General features: G+C 34.2%; 1 protein-coding gene across 1 annotated transcript in view; it reads right to left on the reverse strand.

The window, feature by feature from the left end:
* LRP1B (LDL receptor related protein 1B) overlaps positions 1-24,086 on the reverse strand; it is a 1,912,798-nt gene that overhangs the window by 739,625 nt on the left and 1,149,087 nt on the right. Inside the window, exons 16-18 of the mRNA XM_008055101.2 lie at positions 17,186-17,326; positions 12,377-12,502; positions 5,745-5,861 (exon numbers count right to left, since the gene is read on the reverse strand). Of these exons, the coding sequence (XP_008053292.1) occupies positions 5,745-5,861; positions 12,377-12,502; positions 17,186-17,326 (384 nt within the window). The remainder of the gene's footprint in view (positions 1-5,744; positions 5,862-12,376; positions 12,503-17,185; positions 17,327-24,086) is intronic.

Here is a 24,086-nt window from a genome sequence, read left to right on the forward strand (position 1 = left end):
AAAAAAAAAAAAAAAAAAGAGGTTTCCTACTAGAAAAGATGTTACTCATTTTCTCCATCTCTCCTTTCTGTCTTAAGAGCTGAAACTAACAGGAGATAGAGAGTGAAGAAGCAGGACAAATTTTCCTCTCTGTACCATGTTCCTCGACCCACAAGTCCACCGGCCATGGGGAAGGAGAAAGTTTTGACTGAGATATAATGAGTTGGAGCAAGCTATAGAAACCAAAACTGACCAGAGTCATTGTGTCTGCCAAGATGTTGCTAAAGAATGGCAAAACAGTTGAAAGCAGCGCTGGACAATATAATGTATCATGACCATACTCCACTGGGTTAGCACTCTTCATTAACCTAGTTACGAACACACGCAATTTTTTCTTAGAAAAAAATTATACTCAATTAATAATTTTTTTCTTATACTCTTGTTGAAAATACCTTAGACACAACGTTGATTTAACTGAATAACAATTTCTTTTTGATAAACTGACTTCCCTTCCCTTCTCCCCTTCGCCCCTCCTCTCCTCCTCTCCTTCTCTCCCCTTCCCTTCCATTCCATGTCTAGCATTAGTCAATTCTTTTTCTGTTATTTTTGCTTCTTAATTGTGTGGAGTAAGATTAAGAGAACACTTAGAAGATTACAAGTACAGAAGACTAAATTTTATTCTCTTAATGGATTTAAAAGATCAACATCAATAAAATGGGATAATATTAACTTTGCAAACTTTAGTGGATTTTTATTTCTACTCCATTCGATTAGCTTTCAATCTGTTAACAAAGTTTAGATAATTTCCAAAGGTAATCCCTTTGAACAAATTAGGTGTTACCAACCCAATTAGGCTGTATTTATGAAAACATAATAAATGTAAGCTATGTTGAAATATTTGGAAGACAGAATGAACCAAAGATTGCTAAATTAAAGTTTAAAGTAAACAACTATACTGTTTTTGACTATAAATTGTCTATGGAGCAGAATGTGTCATTGATTAAAATATTATTATGTTTAATCATAAAATACCCTCAAAGTAAATGCTATAATTTGGAGATAAAAAGAAAATTTGTATGGATAATTGCTTCCACCTTAAATTAGTTTTGCATATATAAACATAATTATGTCATAAAGTACACATAAGGTAAAATCAAATATGCATGGTGTTTCTCTTAAATCAGTGATTCTTAAAGTGTGGTCCTTGGACTAGTGGTATAAAGATTAGCATTAACTGAAAATTTCTTAGAAATGTAAATTTTGGGGCTTCCACCTGAGACCTACTGAATCAAAGACTCTGGAAATGGAGTCCAGCAACCTGTTTTTTTAAACAAGCCCTCCAGAAGATTCTGATGTATGCTCAAGTTTGAGAATGGTTGCCATAAGTTAATAGTTCTCAAACTTGAGTGCACATTCACATTATCTGAGATGCATTACAAGTGCTGAATCTTGGGTCCTTTTTCTAGAGATTCTTATTTAATTAGTCTGAAATGAGGTGTAAGCAGGTGATTTTAAAGTTTCTCTGGTAATTATTTTATTGACAAAGTTGAGAACAAATGTTAGTCTTATCTTTGAAATTAAATTGGCTATTTAGTTCCTTGACACAAGGCACACTTTTAACACAACCTTCTCAATTTAAATATGTCCCCTCTTGTTTGCAGCATCAATTTACAGATTCTCCTTTCTACATGTGAAGACTACGAAAAAAGTTAAATGACTGTTTAAAGATTAAGGCAGAATCCTCAGAGAATCTTTCTAATTAATGTAAATGTGTGCCCACATATCATCTCAACTTAAAATGTGCAGTTAACTTGTAAAGGCAAATGTAAGTGAAATGTATTAGGTATGTAAATGGATGCTAGTGAGTTCCACTGAAAATCTGACCCACAGTTGCAGCACTTTTAGCTTCTAATTACTATCAGAAGCATATCTAATCATAGGTTTTACATGTTCTTAAATTCAAATTTTAATATTATTTTCACTGTAATACAGTGGATATAAACATATAAACAGAGGTTGTTCCTGAAGCTGAAGTGTTATAAAAAAAAAAGAGAGAGAGAGAGAGAGAGCGATTGCTGATTCTTCTAATAGAATTAAATCTTTGGGAATCTGGTCTATTCCAATGGCAAAAATAGATATGGTCAGTTCAAATTTTATAATGATTATGATTCAACTAGGAATTAGTCAACCTATATTCATTTACACAAGTATCAAATAGGATAACTATTTTTAAAAAAGGATAGCTTTTTAAAAGTGAGTAGTCTTTATTATTTTTATTCTGTGAAGGAATAACTACTATTGCAGAGATCTATACCATTCTCTCTTACAACAGTTTTGAAAGTGAGATTGTGCCTACCAGAGTTTCTCTGTCAGCTTCTCTTCTGTTGTAAATTTTGATTTAAAACGACAATCTGAAAGGTGAATGTATGTCACTGAAGAGAGGAACATGTTTAGAGAAAAACATGTTTCCTATAATGTAAAGAAGAAATAGTACTGAGACTAACCCATGCAACTAGTTTACTGACACTCTACAAACCATGGCTGTATTTCAGAACCAAATTGTCTATCTGCTAAACTGTTCCAATGTGTTCATATACAATTGTATGTTGGAGGCCTCCTGTACCAATTGTAAGAACCTATTTTTAAATTTTGAGGGATTCTATGAGCCATTTTTTAAGCATATACATTATTTTTAAAAAGAATAATAATTGTTATAAATTTACAATTAAACATATACTTTTTTTTTTAGTCATTGTCTCACTCTGTCACCCAGGCTGGAGTGCAGCAGTGGCATACTTACAGCCACTGCAGACTCGACATGCTGGGCTCAGGTGATCCTTCCGCCTCAGCCTTCTAGTAGCCGGAACCACATGTATATATCACCACGCCCAGCTAATTTTTTTTATTTATTGTAGAGACGAGGTTTTGCCATGTCGCTCAGGCTGGTCTCAAACCCCTGAGCTCAGGCAATCCTCTTGCCCTCGTCTCCCAAAGTGCTTGAGTCACCGCGCCCGGCTAATCCCATAATGTTTAAAGCAAAGGTAATAGATACTCAAGATTCCTAATTTCTTAATAATTTTATTATATTGCTTCTGAAGTTTTCATCTTTTCTTGTATACAGTGGAAATACTACATACTGGTGTGTTACTGCATATCTTTTCCAAATTCCACATTCAGGGAATCATGTTGATATTGGCCATGGTGGGAGAATTTGCATAAAAATAGGCAAACACTACATCAAGTCTACTCCTCACCAGATGTTAAAACATTTACCAATAAACCAATTAAATAAAACCTACTACAGGTGTATATGCATTAAAATAAGGTATTCATGGAAGCATAATGGCATTATCTGCTTCCTACTTTCATCCTATCCATGAATCCCAAAACAAAGTTGACTTGAAATGACTGGGTTTTAGTTTTAAACATCCCTAAATTCATAGCCAGGCCCTGCTATTTTTTAGCTTTGTGATCTCAAGCAAGTTGCTAAAAATCTGTTTCAATTCCTTTATCTGTAAAATGTAGACAGGAAAAGATGTCTCATAGTTTTGTTGTAAAGGTTCAAAAGAAAATTTATGTCTGGCATCCCTTCCATTCTCTCTTCGCCTCGCCTCATAAAATATGTATAAGTTTGCTGGTATAATTATTTAGGTTATTATTAAAATTTCAGGCATTTTCCTCCTTTGATTCAAGTAAATTACTATTAGAATAAAGAAAAAGGTCTTGTCCTAGACCTATTACAAAAAAAAAAAAAAATCAGATCAAAGACCTAATAGAAGTTCTTTAATGAAGTCTTACTATTTGCCTAATCTACATTGCTTTCGTGGCATGTCTTTTCTGAATAGAGATTCTGATTCCAAGGCCTCCCTGTGCTTAATGTTTTCAGGTTGCTCATTACCTTTCTGGTATACTCTGGTTAAGGATGCTCTGAATAGGAAAGGAATCAAGTTTGCTGAACTATAGAACAACTTAGCAGCAGACTCAGCCAGTTTTTGGACCACCTGATTAGTCCGGATATTGGAAAAGAGAGAGAATAATTGCTCAAACTGCTTTAGTGTCAGGCTCCAGATATTCTACGTGTAAATGTGCAATTAGTTGTTCATTGTGTGATTCTGTAGTGCTTTCTTCTACACCACTGCTATTGTCTTCTCTACCATGTCAATTAGTACTCTTTACTTTATACTTTATTCAGAGGTTAAAAACTTGAATGTCTATAAAGACTTAAGAGTCTAGTATGAGAACATTTTTAAAAAAATGTTTTAGGTAGACATCCTCTCAATACAGGCATTTAAATTGAGAGTTTAAAAAAACTTATATTCCTACTGTTAAAAGTATTATAATATGAGGTTAAATTATTAAAATGTATACTTAATTGCATTATCTTTTTAATAAAATAGCACATGTTAATTTATGGATACAGGATCCTCATAGTAATTTTTAAAATCCTTTGCTATAACTGAAATAAGATACAAGTCTTAGAAAACCTAGTTCATTCTTTTACTTGTTTAAGGAAATGTTATGAGACAAACAATGATAAAAACGTACTGATACATGACGATAAATGAGAGTAATTAAACTGACAATTTTATGTAATAACAAACTTTCTACTATTTTCAAAAGTAGGAGAATCAAGGCTGGGTGCAGTGGCTCATGCCTGTAATCCAGCACTTTAGGAAACTGTAGTGGGAGGATTGCTTGAGCACAGGAGCTTGAGACCATCCCCTAGCAAAATCTCATCTTACAAAAAAAGAAAAAATTCAAACAACGAGCCAGGTGTTGTACATGCCTGTAGTCCCAGCTACTTGAGAGGCTGAGGCAGAAGGATCACCTTAACCCAGGAGTTTGAGGTGAACCATGATTGTGCCACTACACACCAACCTGGGTGACAGAGTGAGATCCTGACTTAAAAAAAAAAAAAAGTAGGAGAATCAGTGGAAAGTGAATACAAATCTTGCCCTCATCAGAAAACTAATGATTGATTTTATCAGTCAGAATTATGTGACTTGATAACAATGACACCAATGATTTACCAACTATGTAATCTCAGCCTGGATTATTTATTGCTCTCAAAATAAAACATATATACAGGCCAACAAGAAACAAGTCCTCCTCATTTATTCCAAATGTTACCCAGTGAGCTATTCTCTTTGACAAGTTTAATCATTACAGACATAAGATTAATAATGGTTTTTGAGTAAGTTCTGTTAACTTTATAATAACCACCTCCTAATAAATTCTACAATGTTGGGATTCATTTATTTTAGCTGAGGATATTGTTACTGTCTCATGAATGGGAAATATTTCTAAGTTATCATTAAAGTACACAGGTGTAAAAGCCTGTAATGGGTCGGGCTTGGTGGCTCAGCCCGTAATCCCAGCACTTTGGAAGGCTGAGGCTAGTGGATTGCCTGAGCCCGCGGGTTTGAGACCAGCCTGGGCAGCTTGGCAAGACCTCATCTCTACAATAGATAAAATATTGGCAGGACACATGCCTGTAGTTCTGGCTACTTGGGAGGCTGAGGCAGAAGGATCACCAGAGCCCAGATCGCTGACGTTGGAGTGGCGGTGAGCATACCACTGCACTCCAGTCTGGGTGACGGAATAAGACTCCCACTCAAAAACAAATAAAAAAAGGAAAAGTCTGTAATGAAAAGTAGCCTTTTTGACCTGTGTTTATAAGGAAATAAATTCTTTTAAGGGGATTATGGTGGTAGGATGTTCTAGCAGACAGTCTTTACTAACAGTATGTTGCCATCATAACTTACCACAAGATGCCATTTCATCTGTCTGGTCACCACAGTCATCTTCCCTGTCACACAGCCACGCTCTGGGAATGCAACGCCCATTTCCACAAGAAAACTGGTCTACCTGGCATGTTCTGGCTATGATGATCAATGAATATACAAGTAAACAAATTTAGAGACCTTTGGAACAACATTAGGAATATAATAAAGAATATAGTATCTTATATACAGAAAATCATATAGATCTCTATTAAGAAAAAATATTCTAAAAGTATATTTTAATTTAATGTTTGTTAGTAAGTACCAGCTTATCTGTCTTCACTAAAGTTCACATGCTTTGCCCTTCAATTAAAATGAATGCTAAATGACACGATATTCTGTAATCCTCACACGATTGCATAAATTAAGCTATAAATTCATTATTTTCAAGTTTTTGCCTGGTACATGTTTAAGAATGCAAGGTTAAATTAAATCTCATCCAACTCTTAATTAGCAAAAATAGCATTGGGATAGTATTTACCAATAAACCAAGAAAACTTTTGCTGCTGTGTAAAAGGAAGCATTTGGAGACTATCTCAGGGTATCCAGTTTCTAATCACTGGGTCAGAATTGCTTTCCCTCTAAAATTTTAATGCATTTACTTCTTGATCTCTAAATGATCTACTGAATTAAGTGAGAATGCAGAAAATATTTTCTAAAACATACATGTAGCCTTAAGATTTTTAATTCATTTTTTTAGCACAATGATATTAAAAATGTATGACTTTTTAATCAAAGTGTATTAATGAACTTTGCTTTGGGCTCTCTTAAGGGTTTCAATGAACACAGACATGAAGCTTTGCTTTCTATATTAGCCAGAAGCAGTGGTTCAAAATTATTCAGCAAAGGGGTTATGTTCTACAGGGAATTTGATCACCCTTTTCTATTACAATCAGGTCAACTATTGAAAGTATGAAAGTCTAAATAGCTTCCCTGCCTTTTCCCCCAGGCCATTGCTTGTGACTGGCTTAGTTATTTTTAATGTTTGATTTTCTCATTTTTCTTTTGTTTCTCTGAACTCCAAATATGTCTTCATGAGTATCAGTATCCCATCCATCCTTTCATTTAACTGGATTAAAGATAAAATGGGATTTGTTAAGAAGGAAATATCCAGGTGAGTTTTGGACAAATAAGGAACAATTGGGATCTGAGTTTCTGTGGCTATGATAAGAGAATACTACTTAGTTTATAGACTTCTTCCTGTTTCCTGGCCCTGAGAATCATTAGGATGTGTTTCTGTTTCGCCAAAACACCCTGTGAATTTGGGTACTAATGGTATAATAAAGAGTGTTTCAAAACCAAGTCAATCAAAAGCACTATAATTGTCTTTATAAATCAGAGTTTCAGAGGTCATCTAAATTAATTTCTTAAAAATATATATAGATAGATAGATATTTCCTTTTAATGCACCTGCAATATGGAGACGTATATCCATTATTGCTATGTATGACGTTTATTCATTTTTAATGAATACTACAGATAGATTTGTGTTAAATTATTCTAGTACTTATATTAAAATGAGTAAAGTTTCTAGGTAACTATTATAAAATCGTATCTACTTAGAATATATATATATTGTATTAGCTTAGAGAAAGAGGAAAAAGGATATACACAAGATTTAATGTTGGCACTAGTTTTCTTGATGGGAAGGCATAGGAATTGAAGTGTGAGAAAAAGTAATAATTTTTTTCATACATATCTGTTTCCCTGGCTACAATAAATATTTTTTACCTTCTGATTTTTAAGAGAAATTTAACAAGAGGATTTTTTTCAATTCTCATTTTCTTCCACCCTAGCCTTTCCTCTTTCCTCTTCTTCATTATTTTCTTCTCTTTTATTTTATCTCTTCCTTCCTCCTTCATTCTTTCACCATTTCTTTCCTTCAACTATTCCTGTTTTCTTGCTTTAAATAAAAAGACACTATTGCATATCTTCATCTCAATTAAATTCTAATAGATCCTCAAAATGAATGTCTTAAATTTATTCAATCCAATATTCTTTTATTTGACATTCTTATGTCATTGTATTCTCTCCTGATAATTCAGGTTTAATTCTAGCAAAATGTTCTCAGATTGTTTGTTTTCATTAGGAAAGCTATGATGGTTAAAAAAGAAAATGAGAAAAAACTTCTAAGAAACACTCTCACATTGTGTATGACCTATCTCACATTGTGATGGTGTGGGAATTTGTGTTACCTCATTAACTGTGAAGCTGGAGGAACTGTTATGACCTATTATTTCAAAGAGTATGCACTGGATTATTATTGAGGAAAAGCATGCCCTGAAGATGTATGAATTCATTCATTGTCTCTTTTCATCATGGAGAAAATTATTCACTTAGTTTATCAGGCAAATTTACTGACTTCATCTGAGAAAGATGCTTTATTCCAAAAATCTCCAAGTATTCTCTGTCTACTATATCTTGATATATTGATATAATCAGATTAACTAAGTTGTCACCTTATCATCAATTGATTTGCCTGAAAAAACAACCATACTTTTTTTCAGTTCTCATCTCCACGAGATCTAAGTTTGGAGGTGAGAGTGGCAGAGCAGGTCCAAAGAATTCTAATTTTGTAGCAAATGCTGCTCTAAATAAGAGAAAATGTACATTTCCTCCAGAAAATTGTTTATCTAGCAGTTAATTCAGAGAATCACTGCCACAATGCGACTAGTTCTATCTATAACTAATCATGCTTCTCCTAAAGTCATGTAGTAGTGAGGAATTCCACAATGCACAAGACTATATGGCAAAGAAGGAGACAAGAGCATAGAGCTATTTCTAAATTTCACCTTGCTGCATTTTAATCAAAGTGTCCTACGTAAATAAAATCTATGTCATATCAAAATGCACTCTTTATTTTGGAAAAACAAAGTCTACTTTTAATATATTAGTTTTTAAAAAATACAATTACATCTGTCTAATATGAATTTTGTCAAATTTGGTGGAGGATGTGAGAAGAATAAATATTATGTAATCTAATCAGAGCTCTGCAGTGGGAGAAATACTGATCTGAAATTGCCTAGGTAATTTATTATGGTCACTATGAGGAAAAAAAATTTCAAATCCAACAACTTTTGATCTTTGGTCTCTGGGTCTCTCTAATAAGCAAACAAAAATACTTTAGATGTTCTAGGAGAATGACTACCGAGGACTTGCTATGTCCACTTCCTTTAGCCCCCTATGTATGTGCTGTTGCATCCTCTGGGCAATTTCTCCAATCCTCCCTTCTATTATTCATTTCACTTTACTCTGGACAATCTATGATGGCCAATTGTTCTTTTTTTCAGTGAAATATTTCTGTCACTTAAAAGGGTATAAGAAATCATATCATTAACACTGTTTTAACATCTGTTTACTATCATATAGCTATATCAAACCTTAATATTTTTTCTATATTTACTACAGATTTTTTAGGATAAAATGTATTATAGTCACATTTGAAGTTCCCTATGTAATCTTTCCCAATCATATTTTCCTTCCTCTCTTTCCAGAGGTAACTACTGTCCTTAATTTTGTTTCATTAAAAAAAAAAAATTCCAGACATATTTCTAATACTATTCCTACACATTCAGGAATTAATAAGCATTATGTAAAATTATTTTGCATTTTTATAGTTCATTTAAATAGTGTCATTACTATTCTTCAACTCTTTTTTTGTTTAACTTTAAAAAAAATTTATTTCTGTTGATGTTTGAATTCTACTTCCCTTATTTTTATTATGAATAGCATTCTATTACATGGATAGAACACAATGTATCTATTCGCCTGTTAGACATCTAAGTTGTTTCAGTTTTTCACTATTACTAGCACTAGACAATTAATATTTGTATTCATGTCTCCTTGAGAACAGATTTTATAGTATTAACCTATAAATGGAATTACAGAGTTGAAGGTATGCAGATCTTCACATTTATTAAATTTAGGTCAATTGTTTTTCATGTAGAAAAACTAATTTACATATCAAGAGTATGACATTTCCCTTTTCTCACAATATTGCCAATGCTTGGTTTTATCAAATTATTTTATTTTTCCTAACTAAACAGCTGGAACTGAGGAATTTTTCTTAAGCTTAGTATAAGGCTTAGCATAGACATTGCCTTCTTCAAGAAGTCTTCTCAACTAGCTAAAGACTAAATTCCTTACTCTTCCTATGTGCTTCCATATGGCTCAATTAAGCTTTTTGAATATTTAATCAGAATGGCCTGTTTATATATCTTTCTCCCAGTCTTCACTCAGCTTCTTAAGGAAAGATATTGTTTATTTTCCCTCATTCTATCACCAGTGCCTTGGTGAATATATAATGAAGTAAGAGATCCATGAGGGAGAAACCCCAAAGGAATAAAATTTAAAAATTGGCTTCTTGTAGGAAGGGGTTTTCTCTTAGATATAAAATGGTCACAATGCTAATGACTATAAGAGGGTTCAAAAACACTGGTAAGTTTTTGTTGTTGTTGTTAACCTGGGATACATGTTCATCTATTCACTTATACCTAGTAATGGATAGAAATTATTCAGCCAGGTAAATGGTCTATATGTATTTGCCATTTTTTCCAGTATGGTAAGCTGTGTGACCTATTTATATATTTTGGTGAAATGAATTGGAAGCACATTGTAACATGATCACATACTTTGTTTTCAAAGTTAAAAGGTATATTTATTTTTCTCTTTGTTCTCTCTATACAAATTGTTAAGGTGTTCAATGAATATAATGGTTATAAATATACTGACAAGAATAACGAATACTGTCAGCCTTTAGCTGACATCACTTTAAAGTAGCGTTTAAACAAGTTATGCTTATTTCCTAGTAGACAATAGGACTTAAGTGTCTTACAAATCTTACTAATTAAAGTTGACTTGTAAATTTACTCTTTATACATAAGCATTTCCACTTTTGCTCCTCTAGATAGCTAGCCAATCACAAATGCTTCTTTAAAAATCATATAGAAACAAGCAGATTTAAAAAATCTAGTAGAAGGGAAAACATCATATTATAAGTTTACAGCTATGTCTTCTAGTTTAAAGTAAAGCAGATCTGTTTGTCTACCATGTAATAAAGCACAATCTCTCAACTGAATCTTAACTTTCAAAAAATAGTAATTGCACTAGCTTAGAAAGATGTTTCATTGGCAATAGCAACTTGAGTAAAGTTACATGGACCATACCTACAGTTCTGGCTAATCTGCAGGATAACATAGTCTGGTATAAGTAACAACGGCCTTGGAGACAGAACTCATGGATTGAATTTTCCCTAAAATCTTATCGATGTGAGTTTATGCAAGTCCTGTCTTTCATGCCCGATCTAGAAGATGGATGGCCTTGAAGGTAGGAACCTAGAATCAGCTCCCTAAAAGTCCCCTTTTCTCAGAGAGTCTTTTGTGGAATAACCTTATGAGACACATTTAAAAAATCTTTTTAGACATTCAAGTACTCTAAAATGTCAGATGAGGTTTTTAATCAAGGGACAAGAGAATAACTAGCCCATGAATCCTCAGCAAATTGTTACTATGGAATAAGCTGAACATAAGTTGTAAGGTAAAATTATGAAATGGTAATTGTTTTGTTTTTGCTATTGTTGTTTTGTACATAGTGAAAATATCTTTGGAAACAATTTCTAGTTAATTCATACTCTTACCACACTGGGGGGGGGGACTTAAATTGAGGTGAAGCGAGGTACAAGTCTTTCCAAGAGAAAACTGAAGGCAAAATCAAGAGAAGAAACCAGCCTTCTCAACCTCTGTGTCTTTTCTTTATATGCAGTTCTATAGTTTTCACTATTACTTTATAATGACTTTTAATTAATAAGACTTATTTTGGCAAAGAGAGAAAGAGTTGGAGGAGTGGTTGATATGAGTTTAATTGTGATATGTAATTTTTAAAAAAAAATCAGTTTTTACTGATCATATCAATATGAGTCATCAAATACACTACTCTTTTTTTATCTCTAAAGAGAAACACTGAACTGCTGCTAGTCAGTATCATTTTTCAACATTTATCTGACTAATAATGACCTTTCTGACATTCTGTTGTAAACTGTACCACAAGTTGCATCCTTCCATTCAACGAGAATCTGGCTAGGGATTCAAAGATTTATTACAATGGAATAGATTATATGGAAATATAAATAGGCTAGTGGTCTTGAGATTTCATGGAAAAAAACCTACCTCACATAAATAATGTTCCATGAACAGAAAACTATTCACAGAGGTATTCTATAGTGAACTGAATAAAATTTATAAATTATTTTTTCAAGGTAAAAAAAAACACAGTATTCCTTGAGAGAGGGCCTATCTCAAAGCATGCTAACAAACCTCAACCTCCAATGCCAAGTAAGATTTAACAGGGACAAGTCTTGTACCAGTAGTATGTTGACAGTCAACCCATACGAATAGATGAAGTGCCAAATTATTTTGGAAAGCAGAGCAATGCCCAAGGATTAAGTAAAAGATAATTTGTATTCTATTCTTTGTGGCATCAGACTCTGAATTCATTTACTATTGCAATAATCAGATCATCTGCACTAGGAAAGTTCAGCTTAGTTCAAAGCATTGGCCTGAATGACATGGAGACTAACTTTGGAGGAGATTTATGTATATATTCAAGGAAACCTTTACCTGCGCAGGTTTGATTGGATTCATCTTCATTGCTCCCACAATCATTAGCTCCATCACATAACCATCGTTTGGGGATGCAACGATTATTCTGGCATTTAAACTGATCATCAGGACAGCTATGATTGACTGAGAGGGAGAGGGAAGCAAATTTAGTTATTTAAAACTGAATGCTGGTGTGAATATTTTAAATTATAGTTACAGAAGAAAACATACAATAATTATAATATTATAGTATTATAAATGCTATAGATTCTGTCATTCATTATCTTATATTTTACAGCAGATATTGATATTCTAGGCTTTGTTAAAATGTATCATTTAATGAAAAACACAAAGTAATTAAATCTCAAATAAAAGGAAGTTTATTCATTTTTTTCATAGTTTTTCCTTCCTTCCTTCCTTCCTTCCTTCCTTCCTTCCTTCCTTCCTTCCTTCCTTCCTTCCTTCCTTCTTTCTTTCTTTCTTTCTTTCTTTCTTTCTTTCTTTCTTTCTTTCTTTCTTTCTTTCTTTCTTTCTTTCTTTCTGTCTTTCTTTATTTTTTAGAAAGCAGAATTTATTGAAAGGACAGAAAAGCTCCCAGAGCAGCAGGGGACTCGAGGGTGTTGCCCTCATATTTTCACTAAAAGCAACTATATCATAAAGTCTATTTTCCTATTCCTTATCCCAAGTGGTAACTCAATTTCAAAATTTTTACCAAACACATTTAAAATTAACCCCAAATTTGAATGTTAAACATAACAAGTATGTATCAAAAATAATTTAGTCATATGTATTAAAAATACTTGTTGAAACTATACAACCACTCAAATATCTCTTAACATATTAAATGAACCTACTTTTATTCTGTTTTGCCCAGTGTTTCTTGGGAATAGAAGGAAAAACACAGAAAGAAAAATACATCACTTGTGACCTAGAGTTAATGCTAAATATGAGATCCTGTAAATTTTAATGACAAAAAAGATCATCATGAGTTTTCTCTCCTAGTGTAAACAAATAAATATACAACCACAAAAATACTGAAGAGAAGATCAATCCTCATATGGGAAGCTGTGCACAGCTAAGTATTAAACCTCCAATATATAAGCACAATGGGGGAGCATCTTAATGTTAACCTTCTATGATTATTTTTCCCGCATTCTGGATGCTAAATTCCTAAGTGAATTGGCATGCTCTTCAGTATTTGTGTCACAATTTCAACATTCTTCTTAAAGTAATTTTCTTTATGCCCAGTAGTTACACTTCTGTATGATAAAAGTAAATTTTTGTATTAGTTTTACTGAGAACTTGAAAAATTGTCATTTTATCGTGCTGTTGCATAGCAAATGTGTGCATTTCCAGTTAGTTTCGACAAAACATTTTTGCTTCAAAGTAGCTTTAGTGATAAGTGGCTTTATCACTTTTTAGAGAGTTTTTATTTATGTATAGCAAAAAAAAAAGAGAAAAAAAGCTTTATATTCTCTGAGCATGATTTACACTTTCTACTAACTTCAGAAACTTTAGTAAGAATAGCTGCACAGAGAAATAAAAGTCAAACGGTATACTGGAGGACCAACAATTTACAGTACCAAAATTATGCATATGCACTCAGTGAGGCTTAATCGAGGGCCTTTGCAATTTTCATCAATAAAGTAAATGGGAATTCAAACTCAGTCTTTTGGTTTGTAGTGCAAACATTGAAGAATAGAAAGTAGAATGGTAGCACAATTCAAGGTCGGGGTTATGAATGTTTAAAACTAAGACAATCCTTTGAAATTACTTATATAGTATTAGAATGTCAACACGAGACCTCAGAAATAAAATGCTATTCAGAATCAAAGCCATGCTTAGACATCATACTACTGGAAAGTGGCCAGAAATGTTTAGCCATTTACTACTTTGCTTACTAAATCATCCATTCATCCATGTGCCAGGTGTTATGCAAGACTCTGAGACAACATAGATGCTACCAAAGGTGTTTTCTCATGAATTTTAATCTGACAGATGCACCAAATAAGTAAGTATATAACTACAATGTGGTTTGGCACCTACTGTTATAAAGAAATGTTTAACTCCAGTGGGGTTGCATTGAGAACATTTTTTGGGGGGGGTCAAAAAGACTTCACTCAGAAGATAATCGTAAACGATGTTGAATTCCACGCACCGAGAACAGTTAGTGCAGTGTCAAGAGGAGGAAGTCAGAAGGACAGATTTTGGAGGTCAACTTATAGTTCAATTTGATGAGGATGTAAAGGGCAATCAGATGCATGATAGACTAAAGATTAAAAATGTAAATACAAGACAGAGCATTAAGTACCATATGTGAAAGTCAACGGAATTTATTTTGTTGGCTATACAGTTAATGAAATAGCAAGAATAGATTTTATTCTATAATGTCATTCTGAATGTAGTTTGGGAAATGGGCTCTAGTTAAGGGAGGAATAGTGATAGAGAAATTAGAAAGTGACTTGTTGAGCTAATCTAAGATGAGAAGTTAGTCAGAAAATTGAGAGGAGGCAAAAATTTTAAAATGAATGATATAGGAAGTAGAAAAAATAGAATTTACTGATAGAATTGAGCATACACTATAAACATAAGAGAGGACTCCAGGAAAAAATCCATGGCTTGGGTGATGGAATAAAAAGTGATGATATTAAGAATAAACTACTGCCTAGAAATTTTAACAATATAATTAACAGTACAAATGAAATGGACCCTACACCCATAGAAGAGTTTTCTTGTTAAGTTGGTAGAAAAGACAAGTCACATAGATGGAAGTATGGGCCTAAAGAACTAATATATGAATATTGTGATGAAGTATTTACGCTCTGCTCAGGCCCTGTATTCCTGTGATCACAAAGGAAGCTGATATATATGAAGCATTCAGTAAAACAATAAATAGACTGACCCCAAAATAGTGAGTCAGCCAGGCAGAGTGACTCACATCTGTAATCCCAGCACTTGGAGAGGCCTAGGCAAAGAGATTGGCTGAGCTCAGGAGTTTGAGACCAGCCTAGGTAACAAACATGGCAAGACACTGTTGCTACACTAAAAAATAAAAGAATCAGCCAAGCATGGTGGTGTGTCTGTAGTTCCAGCTTCTAGGAAGGCTGAGGTGAGAGGATCGCCTGAACCTGGCAGGTCAAGGCTGTGGTAATCTTGATTGTGCCGCTACGCACCAGCCTTGGAGACAGAGTAAAGCTGACTCAAAAACCAAAAACAAACAGACAAAAGTCGTGAGTTATTTCAATTCTATTGTTTCAATTCAACAAAAGCAAACTCCTTGTTCTACTCTTTCCTCCCTTCTCACCACTGCACTTGACTAGACTTAAATAAACAAACAAAAACCCCAGAAACTTAAATAATAGTTCTGATTGAGTGAGACCGTGAGTCCTGATTAATAATGAGAAGGAGTGAGAGGAGTGAGGTAATTCATCACTAAATAATGTATTATTTATACAAAAAGTAGAAAGAAAAAACACCCTTTACCTTCAGATGAAATGGCCCACTCCAAAGCTTTTTGACATTTTATCAATTTAGTATTTAAGATTTTATTTGTGGATTTATACTTTATAGAGCAGAAATTAATGGGGTTGAAAATAAGAAGTACATATGGTTAAGTTAGGGCCTATTTTTGGAAATAAGAGAAAGTGTTGCTGTATTTTTGCATTAATTACAATTGATATATTATACATAAATATACAATTTGAAAATATATTTTGGGCAACCCCTTTGGGTCCCCTTCCACTGTAGGAGCTTCTCTGCCCTCTCAATTAAAAAAAAAAGAAAAGAAAAAAAATATTTGTCAAAGTTTATATTATTGGGATTTTGCTCCAAAGCACAAATGGTTACATAGCATGGAATCCCAGACCAATTTTGTCCATTCTTAACAAAGGATCTTTAAATAATTCCTAATTTTTTTTTAAAAAAGGAAACAAAGGGCTTTCAACTAACTCAATTAGTTCAGCAATTTTAACTAATAAAAAGCCATTGATTAAAAGAAAATAAACAATGAATCTAGGGGAAATTAAAAAAATCAAAGATACATCTGTCCAACACATGCCTCTCTTCATATAAAAATATTTTATATTCCTCAAAATCATTTAACTAGTGATTCTAATCAAATGTATTCTCAAAACATTGCTTAATGCATTTCCCAAGATATTTTTCTAATATGTATGTGAGAAATTTCCTTATGCCTATCGGAAACATGAAACCATTCCTATCCCAGCAGTTGAAAAATAGCTAAATAGAAGCCAAAGGAGGGAAAACAAACCTTTCATTTCTGAGTGGTCCATATGTGTTTCCTACCATGTACTGAGCCAATGAAGCTAGATAATACAAGTTCCAAGCCAATGTCTGTTTCCTTGGATCTTCTTCAAGACTCTATTGCCAAGGAACAGTGGAGTGGATCGTGACCTTCTGTACCAATAATTCTGTCGTGAGGGGTTTAAATAGATTTTCCACCTCTTTAAATTAAAAAATTCAAAGTGTCCCCTAAAGCAACCTCTGACAATAGTATGGTGGTAGGGGCATCATAGAACAGAAAAGGAGAGAATTTCTGGAGCAGCTAAAATGATAATATGAAGGATGGGAACGGATGAGAAAACTAGTGTTTTAAAACAATTTAAAGGAGGCAATCTACAGTCTAATCTTTATGCAAAAAGATGGCTGAGAAATAAAACTAAGTTCAATTTGCATGAAAGATATTTTCGGATTTTCACAAACTGCTTTGATAATTCACACACACTCAAAGACTCAAAAATACAGTTTGTGCACACACTCACAGACTTAAGAAAATACAGTTTTAAGGTTATTTGAGGGAGAACATACAGCAATTTACTGAATCTTCATCACTTCCATCTAGGCAGTCGTCATCACCATCACATTTCCACCGAGCTTGGATACAGTGTCTGTTTTTGCAGCGAAATTCTCCAGTTTTACATATGTGAGGTAATACTTCACCAGGATTAACTAGAGTTAAAAAAAAAAAAATTCAAGACATATGAGCAATGCTAGCTATAATTAGTTAATTAAATGGCAAATTTTGTGACTTTTTTTGTTTTAGATTCCAAATATATGTGGAATTTCTCTATCTGGCTTATATTACTGAGTATAATGTCAGCCAGGTTCATCCAACTTGTTGCAAATGACAACTATTTTTTTTGACTGAAAAATATTCCATTATATATTCCATAATATATGTGTGTTTGTTACATATGAATATATATTGTATATATGATAATTACTTAGAGAATAAAACAGCGGTTACTGGGGGTTGTGAGTGGAGAGGAAAAATGAGATGTAGGTCAAAGGTCACAAAGTTGCATAGTATTTATGTATTTATACTATACATCACAAAGATTTATAGTATAAATAAGTCAAAAAATCCAATGTACAACATGGAGATACAGTTATAATATCGTATTATATATTTGCTCTACTGGTCTGTTAGTGGGAGAGAAATTCAGGTCTAGTGAAGGGTTTTAGGAAGTATTACATTAATCAGAACTATCTCTTTATTTATTGGGATTCTATGCAGTGTTTTTTCTTCATATATTCCAGGTTCTCTAGTCAAATGTTAGAAATTCAGTCAAGTGGGACTTAATCACAGCTTCAAAGTGTGACTATTCTGGATTTTTAAAAGTAGATTAGATAAGAATCTATAAAGAAAAGGGAATATGTGGCAATGGTTAAAGTAAATGATTTGTGTTTCATGGACTGTAAACCGTCTTGAATTATCTTAAATTGGTTTACTGCTAGGAGAAACAAAAGACAATCTTTCTATCCCTGATCTAATGGCTTTAAACTTTTTTGGGGATAAGTGGTTTGAGTTGATGAACTGTCATAAAACTGACACACACCCCAATAATAAATGATAGTGTGAAAATACATTATTTTCAATTCGACTTTGGAAGCAAAAGATAGGACTTCTTTTTTCCCCTGTTGTCCTGGACTGGGGCTGTTCCCTAAGGGGTTCACCCAATGGGAGCTCCTTGCCAGGGAGGGGCCGGATTCTCAAGGAAGCTGTCTCTCACTTAAGCATAGCTCATTCTCTCTCTCTCTCTCTCTCTCTCTCTCTCTCTCTCTCTCTCTCGTCTCGTCTCTCTCTCCCTCTGAAGTATCTGAAGAAGAAGGTACTGAAGAAGATTGAGTATATCAAAAAGGGTAAAAAGTCAGAGAAGGGACTACTATATTTGGCAAGCCCAAGGTCATTGGTGACCTTGAACAGAGAGGTTCCTGTGGAGTGAAGGAAGATGAAACTTCTTCATTTCTGTCACCACCACCTTAGTTCAGATGTTTCTCATCTATCTCCTGGGTGACCTCCTGTCACTAATCTTCTCCCTCACCAACCAACCTCTCCTCACATCACCACCATCTTGGGCACAGGCCCAGCCATAACTGTTTCCTGCCGACATCTTTGGTGTCATATTTTTCTGATGACAAGGGCCTTCACAATCAAGCTCAAACAATATTTCTTGCCCTGTTTCACACACCTAGTAGTCTCGTCACTCTGGGCTATTTCTTGTTTCTCAAGACATGTGTTCGATCATTTAGTTCTCGTCTGCAACAAGCAGTAGGCAGTTTTTCTTAGACTTTGCTTATGGAACCATCTGGAGTCTTTCCAAACTGTCCTTGGCCTCTCCCTCTTCTTTTAAGCTAGAGACAGAGAAAACTTCTATTCTGGTTCTGCCTCTAATATGCTTGGTGACTTGAGACATAAGACCTTTCCTTGCCCTGGTTCACAGTATCCTACTCTCCAAACTGAGGGGGTTTGACCAGGGTGGTTTTAAGGTCCCTTCTACTTGGAATATTCTCTGATTGTAAGGACAGTAGTATAGATTGACATCAGAACCTGTACTGCCAAACTTGTAGAAAGAAAGGCCATTATCTTCTCTCAATTTGCGACTAACCTGACCTTTGGCTACATGGAGAAGAAAGTGAGGGTGGCAGTTTCTATGTGGGACCTGCTTTTGCTGGGTGGTTTTTTATACCTACTATTGGGCCTGTGATGGGTTACAGCATTTGACAGGTAAACCTGACCAGTACCCAAGATTGACTAATGCGCCCTCACTGAGCCCAATACAGCCAGGGCCAAATTTCAATGTAGTTTGATTAACTTCTACTTTATAATTATTAAGTCTTACGATCAACAGTTTCCATTTTTTTTCATTTCCAGTCACACAAGGAACCTGATTAGAGATATAATTAGCACTTTCCCTCCACTTAAGTTCAGTTTTAAGATTATCTATAGATTCTTAATAGTTGACTTCAAAGAAATTAGTAAGGCACTTTTGTTGTTTATAGCTCAAGAATTATAAAACCCAAGAAAGTATTGGTTATCTTCTAATAACAGTTACAACAATTTAAAAAGTTTGGCCTTCTCATAGTAATTTGACCAAATATCTCAACTCAGTCCTAGGGAACAATTGAGGATATCCATATACAAGAGTAAAATTGTAGTTGCTTCTGAATGATCAACATTAAAAAAGAGCAAGACTTCCAGAGAAAGGCAAACTACCTGAGACAACTGATATTATTAAACTAAATATTCATTAAAATAATCCATTTAGAGACTATTAATATTATTAAATGAAATATTCCTTAAAATAATCAATTTAACATAATTTACATCTACTTTAGAGTTCAAATATTTTTCAGGTCATATTTGGGTCATTATGGAATGAATGCAATAGGCAGATTTTCAAACTTTTAAAAGTATGGTTTCAAATATATATGCAAACTCAGTTACTTTTAATGATGTCTATAATGTATATCACAAAAATGGTAATTTTCAAAAAAAATGATGACAGTGTTTAAAGTTGCATTTTCATTTTCCATAATACATTATGCATAATTGCTTGAAAACCAGTAGAATGAATTTCATAAGATAATTCATTTTTAAATATTTTCTGCTTTTAGTATTGATCTATATCAATGTTAATATCACTGGTAACAGCAGTTAGCCATTGCCTATGTTTTTAGTAATAGATGTAATAAAACATATGTAGATGTCTTTGATTTTTTAAATTTTTTTCTGCAATTCTAAGCCCTGTAACACGTTGAATGGGAGACATTTCTGAACATATTTTCTTTTTTTCTTTTCTTTTCACTCTGTCACCCATGCTGGAGTACAGTGGTACGATCACGGCTCACCGCAGCCTTCTACTTCAACCTTCTGAGTAGCTGGGACTGCAGGTGCACATCATTGCACATGACTAATTGTTATCTGTAGAGATGAGGTCTTGCTATGTTGCCTAATCTGGTCTTGAACTCCTGTGCTGAAGCAATACTCCTACCACAGCCTCCCAAAGAGCCGGGATTACAGATGTGAACCACTGTGCCTGACCCATTTCTACACATCTTTGATCAGTTTTTGTTCTGCACTTTTTTTTTCAAGGATATTTCTATAGCTAACAGCCTTGAAAGATAGAGATAGTGCCTTCCTTTGGGGCAGAGAGCAGGGTTTTTTCTTGACTAGGATAGGAAAGATAGTGTTTCACTCCAGGGCAAATGGTGAGCAGATTTTCCAGAAGATTCGTTATAAAATTGGGAGCTTGTAAACTCAGGCTTCTTTGGTTCTGATATAAACTCACTGTACCTGCAACATTTACCTGGACCTGTCAGTTCATAGTCCCCCATATGACTTGTGGTGGGGGAGGTGAATGAGACACAATGTAAACATGAAAGTTATGTGGCCCACTGTGCTCTAAGTGTTACAATCCTTTGTGTCTGGTCAAGGAATGGGTCTTCTGTCAGAATCCATGAATCTCCAGCTAACATGTTAGCTTGCAACCAGGATAAAATTTTGGATCCTTCATTGTTCTTGACATAATGAGAAAACTTTTTTGTTTTAGTGTTTTAGATTCTGAGTTCTGATTTCCAAAGTCTCCCAGCGAATAAGGCATCATTAGTTGATTCTAACTCTTGCTAAAGTCTTCCGGATGTAATTATTAGTTATGTCACAATGAAATCACATTACCAATGCTATCAGATTTGTTCAGGGTTCATGATGACAGAAGACAGGGTACTTTCAAGCTAACGACAACCATTATCAAGGAAACATTTAACAGTCATATGTGATCATCTGGATAAGATGGTCTTTTCCTCAGCATTGACCTAATAGGATGAAAGTAGGCGGCAAGGTCATCTATTGTTGCACTCCAACTGATAGCCAGATGACCTACTAACTTTTGTAAGAATTAATGAGGTAATAAGGCAAGTATATTAGTGTCACATAAGAAAGCAAATACCCACTCCAAAAAAAATAAGATTAGTATTCTTTTTATGCCTTGCAAAAATCTCTATAAAGGATTTATTTTATAATAACTTTTCACAATCGGGTGTCTCCACTTGAATATAGAAAGGACAACGCCACATACAAAAAATAACAACACCTAGAACAGAACTGAGTATAGAGTTTAGGCTCAAAATTATGTATTGCCTGTTTATGGGAATTAACCGAGATTATCATTATTGCAGCGAGAAATTCTGTCTCTGGGGATTTTAGAAATCCTTTAGGAAAACAACATCACTTCAACTGGTCAGCAGCTAATTCTCTTCTTTCATCACCCAAGAAAACAGATGAGGTTAGTTTAATATAAGGAAAAAAGATATACAGATGGAAAGGAGAGAAAGTCGCCCCCACCCCCACACACATACTTTTAAAAGTGAACATATAGTTAAAGTTATGTGCATATCATTTTGTTCCAATGTCTTATGTGACCAAATCTACATAACACTTGGGTGTTTGAGCAAAACCACAATTTGCTTTTAGTATATTAACAAATGCTTGAATTGTAAGCTTTACTTCATTGTTGTGCTTTGAACTATGGATTTGAAAGCTGATACAAATTCTGTAATTCCACTGCCAGGACCACTTCTTGGAAAAATATCATAGCATGATTGCACCAATAAGAAATTGACAAAGTAATAAATTATCCTTTAATTTAACAAGGATAAAAGATAAAATAGCACGAATCATTATATGCTTAGCATAGAACTCCTAGTTCTTATATATCCTGTGATATCTGCTGTTAAAGCACTGAAATCCCAAGACCTATGGGTGACTGTCCAGGGCACTATGAAGGGAAATATGCCTTCTAGAACTAATTATTTTTCTTTTGTAAAAACTGGCAGAGTGACTGCTAGAGTTGATGTTCAGGTCATAATGAAGTGAAGGAGGAAATCCTACTAACAAACTGTTTATTTTAGTTTGAATCATCTCAAATTTGGAGCTCAGTTCAGTAATCAGATTCTCTACATGTTCCTGATCTTAGAGTAATAGGCTGTATCTTGTGTGAAAAAGTGCCTATGTTTCTCACTTTGCTTTCCCTCTTTTCAAGACAAGTGTAGTAACGTATTCTAAACTAATTCCCTCCTTTAACTGAAATTTTGTTGTCCACTCTATCAAAATTATGCTAACTCAGCCATAACTTCATTTGTCCCAGTGCAAAAAATAGTTTTCCTGGAGTTCCTATATGTTTAACATTAAGACATATTTATTTTTAACTGTTTTTTTTTGTTGTTGTTGTTGTTGTTGCTTAATTTGGGGAGTACAGAATCTCTTTTTGCCTCTTTATTTAAGCAGAGAGAGAGAGAGAGAGAGAGAGAGAGAGAGAAGAACCAAAAAGAACACCTGAAGACGTGGTTTGTTGGATCCTTTTATAGATGCTCACTTGCACAGGAAGACAGTGTGAAAAATGCTGCTATGGGTTTTGATTTTTCTCCTTTAGATCATAGCAGGATGACCTTTCATTAGATAGAGTGGTCTTCTGAGCAGCCAACCTAAGTGGTACATAACCTTCTGTGAGTTCTTATGCACAGAAGGCCATAAATATTAATCTGGAGAGGGCTTCTAAACTTTTTACTGCCTTAAACTTTTTACTACACATTAGATTGCATATATCCTAGAACATAAGGCTTGTCACAGCTGAGCAGATAAATGGCTCACCATAGTGAAGCACTGTTTCTGACAGAGGAATATATCTGGTGCTCCAGGAGGTGATAAAGGTCAAAGAGTACCCTTGACGCATAATTGTGCAATGCTATCCCTTGGATAACCGATATTTTTTGCAATGTTCAAGTTGCTCTCTTGGGAGTAAGGCACATTGGAAAGGTCTGTCTTTTCTTTCAGGTCACTAAAGAAGCATTTAAAGGATTACTATTTCATTCCTTGAGACAAAATAATCTTGCTGATTTTTTAAATAGTGACTCACTTTTTGGATATAGTTTATTTTGGGGGAATCATACATGTCTTCATTTATTAATTTTCCATGTTGTGATATTCCCCAGGTGTCAAGAGAAATGTGCAGTATACTTGATAATTGGTCAACTAGCTTTACACATGTTTCTCAGGGGTAAAGTTCCAAATTACGAAGTTACATGAAACATCATTTCTAGTTGTGAGAGATTTGACAAGATTCTCAAGGACAAAGAGATCCAGTCTACTCTCATTTTTGGTTCCTTGCAAGCACAGTATTAGAATTCACCCTTAATCAATCTTGTAACATGCCAATATTTTTCGGTTGGGTGCATGTCTTCTCTGGCATAGCTTTATGTTGCAAATTCACTGAGAAACAATTCTTGGTGTTTAGTCTGGTCTGACCATATGCCAGTGGGTTTTTGTTTGTTTGTTTGTTTGTTTGGTTTTTTTTTGTTGTTGTTTTTTTTTGAGTTGGAGTCTCACTGTGTCGCCCAGACTGGAGTGCAGTGGCCCCTCCCAGCCACTGCA

The sequence above is a fragment of the Carlito syrichta genome, unplaced genomic scaffold, assembly GCF_000164805.1.
Source record: "Carlito syrichta isolate Samal-C Ts95f unplaced genomic scaffold, Tarsius_syrichta-2.0.1 Scaffold301673, whole genome shotgun sequence".
Lineage (NCBI taxonomy): Eukaryota > Metazoa > Chordata > Mammalia > Primates > Tarsiidae > Carlito > Carlito syrichta.